This window comes from Emiliania huxleyi (assembly GCF_000372725.1).
Source record: "Emiliania huxleyi CCMP1516 chromosome Unknown EMIHUscaffold_1599, whole genome shotgun sequence".
Taxonomy (NCBI): domain Eukaryota; phylum Haptophyta; order Isochrysidales; family Noelaerhabdaceae; genus Emiliania; species Emiliania huxleyi.
In genome coordinates, this window is record NW_005200983.1 from 6,157 (window position 1) to 8,689 (window position 2,533).

General features: G+C 61.3%; 1 protein-coding gene across 1 annotated transcript; it reads right to left on the minus strand.

Annotated features, from left to right (window-relative positions):
- Positions 1-439: 439 nt before the first annotated feature.
- Positions 440-1,198, minus strand: EMIHUDRAFT_253195 (hypothetical protein; the record flags this gene model as incomplete). The annotated part of the gene is made up of 1 exon (XM_005785662.1): positions 440-1,198. One exon carries the CDS (start codon positions 1,196-1,198, stop codon positions 440-442), a length of 759 nt encoding a protein of 252 aa, XP_005785719.1.
- Between the last annotated feature and the right edge of the window lie 1,335 nt (positions 1,199-2,533).

A 2,533-nucleotide genomic window follows, 5' to 3' on the forward strand; every position in this document is an offset into this window, starting at 1 on the left:
TCACCCGCCCGTCGGGCTTCACGACGGCTCTCGGTGCGCAGTCGCCCTCATCGCACTCGGGATCGCTGCGGGCCCACTGCGATGGGCGCAGGTTGGTAGGGTCGGAGCCGACGATGGTTTTTGTCCCTCCCATAGAAGAGAGAAGGTCAAGAAGCGGGGCGCCGTATGCCGCGGAGTTTCTCCGCGGATTCCAGCGGAGGGGACGGCCGAGCACCCGTTTTGCGGGGTTTTCTTTCTTATTCTTTCTTATTCTTTTTCTCAACATGGGCACAGACGCAGCGCACAGGCCACAGTACTACGAGTAGGAGACACAGAGTCGCCAGGTAGCCATAAAAGGCTCCGAGAGGGCACGCGCTTCACACTGCAAATGGTTTAGGCAGGCTCCCCCAAAGCTCCGCCGGGTGTGTCCCACCGAGCACCGTTGCCTCACTTGGCCGCGTTACCTCACTCGGCCGCGGCCGCCGGCAGCGTTCTGTTCCTTCTTCTTGTCGTAAACCTTGTCAAACTGCTCCTGGCTCTTCCGCCGCGCCGGCGTCTCGGGCTCCTTGCCGATGACTATCCGCTCCGCTCGCGCGCTCACGCCGCCACCGCGGTAATCGCGGCTGAGCTTTCCGAGAAAGCCGCAGCGCAGCAGATCATCAAAGGGCTCCTCACGCGGCACCACACTGAGCATCGGCTCCTCGGCCTTGGCGCCCATCAGCGACTCTAGCAGCGAGGGCGCTGGCGGGCGAATGGCCCAGGCGAGCTCCACGGGCTCGGCGAGATCGATCCACAGCCGGTTCGTCTCGAAATCGTTGAGGCACTCGTACGCCCAGCGCTCGATGAGTGGTCGCTGCTTCGCCACCGCCGCCGCCAAGTCGCTCACGGACTCACACGCGACCACGCCGATGTTGCTCCAATGCGGGACGGTGCTCGTTTGCCTCGCAAACACGCCCGCCTCGACGCTGTCCTTGTCCTTGGGCGCCCACGCTCGCAGGTCGAGCGACGTCTTTGGTAGCGCCTTACTCGGCATCAACGAGAAGTAGGCCTCTCGCTGCGCCGCCGCGCACGCCTCACTCACTTCAACGAGGGCGAGGAGCGGCCGCCCGACACGCACCGGCGTGACGAGCGGAGAGGTGTCGATTCTGAGGCCGTTGAGCGTGGCCGGGGCGAGCGCCGAGAAACAGGCAGTCGTCAGGATCGCGACGGGCGGCAGCATTGCGAATGAATTCGGCGGAATTCTTTTTGCAAGTGTGCGCCACGGGTGCATCATGTACTACCGCTCCACGCCAAAGCGCGGCGACGGTGCTCGCCGGCGCTCGCGTGCCTTCGGTGCTCGGGCGCGCTCACCGTTGTGGTTGTTCAGGGCGGCTCGCACAGCGCCCGCACACAACACACACACACACACACACACACACACACACACACACACACACACACACACACACAAATCACACACACACACACACACACACACACAAATCACACACACACACACACACACACACACACACACACACACACACACACACACACACACACACACACACACACACACACACACACACACGCACGCACGCACACACACACACACACACACGCACGCACGCACGCACGCACGCACGCACGCACACATGCACACACACACACACCATGCACAGACACACATCCCCTTCGAAGTCCCCTTCCCCCCCAAGACCCTCAAGGACGAGGACACGCGCAGGCCGCACATCTAGCGAAGCCCACAGAGAGGGAGACTCCTACCACCGCACCCTGCCACCCTCGGCGCGTGAGCCTCGGCCGCCTCTGTCACTGTGCCTGTGGTAGTGAAAGAGACTGCCAGCGAGGAAGCTGGAGGTTAGGTCGCTAGACTGAGATGAGACCGCCAGTGGAGTTGGGAGTCCACCGCGAGCACCGCGCTGCGAGCCTGTCGTGTCCCTTGGCAGGAGCAGGAGAACCCCCCTGTGCTCTTGATCGTCCTTCCAAAATCCTGCTCGTGCTCCTCCCATCCCTCATTTGGGTTGTCTGTTCTCTTTCGTGGTGAGCTGGTGTGTGTGCCAGTCCGCGCCACTAGCCGCGCCAGTCCGCGCCGTTGTCGTGCCAGCGTGCTGTGAGAGAGGCTTGTATTTTAAGAATTCTTTCTTGAGCACTTGAGCACTGGATAGGGTCGGTTCCGCATGGTACGGGACCCCTCGATCGTCTCGCCCTCCCTCACTGGGGTGTTCATTGGGGGGGGTCATAACAAACACGGTACAGGATCGAGGTGCACGCTGCCGAAGCAGTGTCGTCCCCCCTCTCCTCGACGGTGATGGCGGTGTGACCGATCGAGCTACAAGAGGAGCTTGTTCGCGCTGCGCTAGCTAGGCTGAGACTACCCACCCTGGAAATTACGGCTTGAGGGTAAATAAACGTTCGACGTATCACAGCACACTACACACCTTACACACACAGCTAGAGAGAGAGAGAGAGAGAGAGAGAGAGAGAGAGAGAGAGAGAGAGAGAGAGAGAGAGAGAGAGAGAGAGAGAGAGAGAGAGAGAGAGCCCATGACTTAGT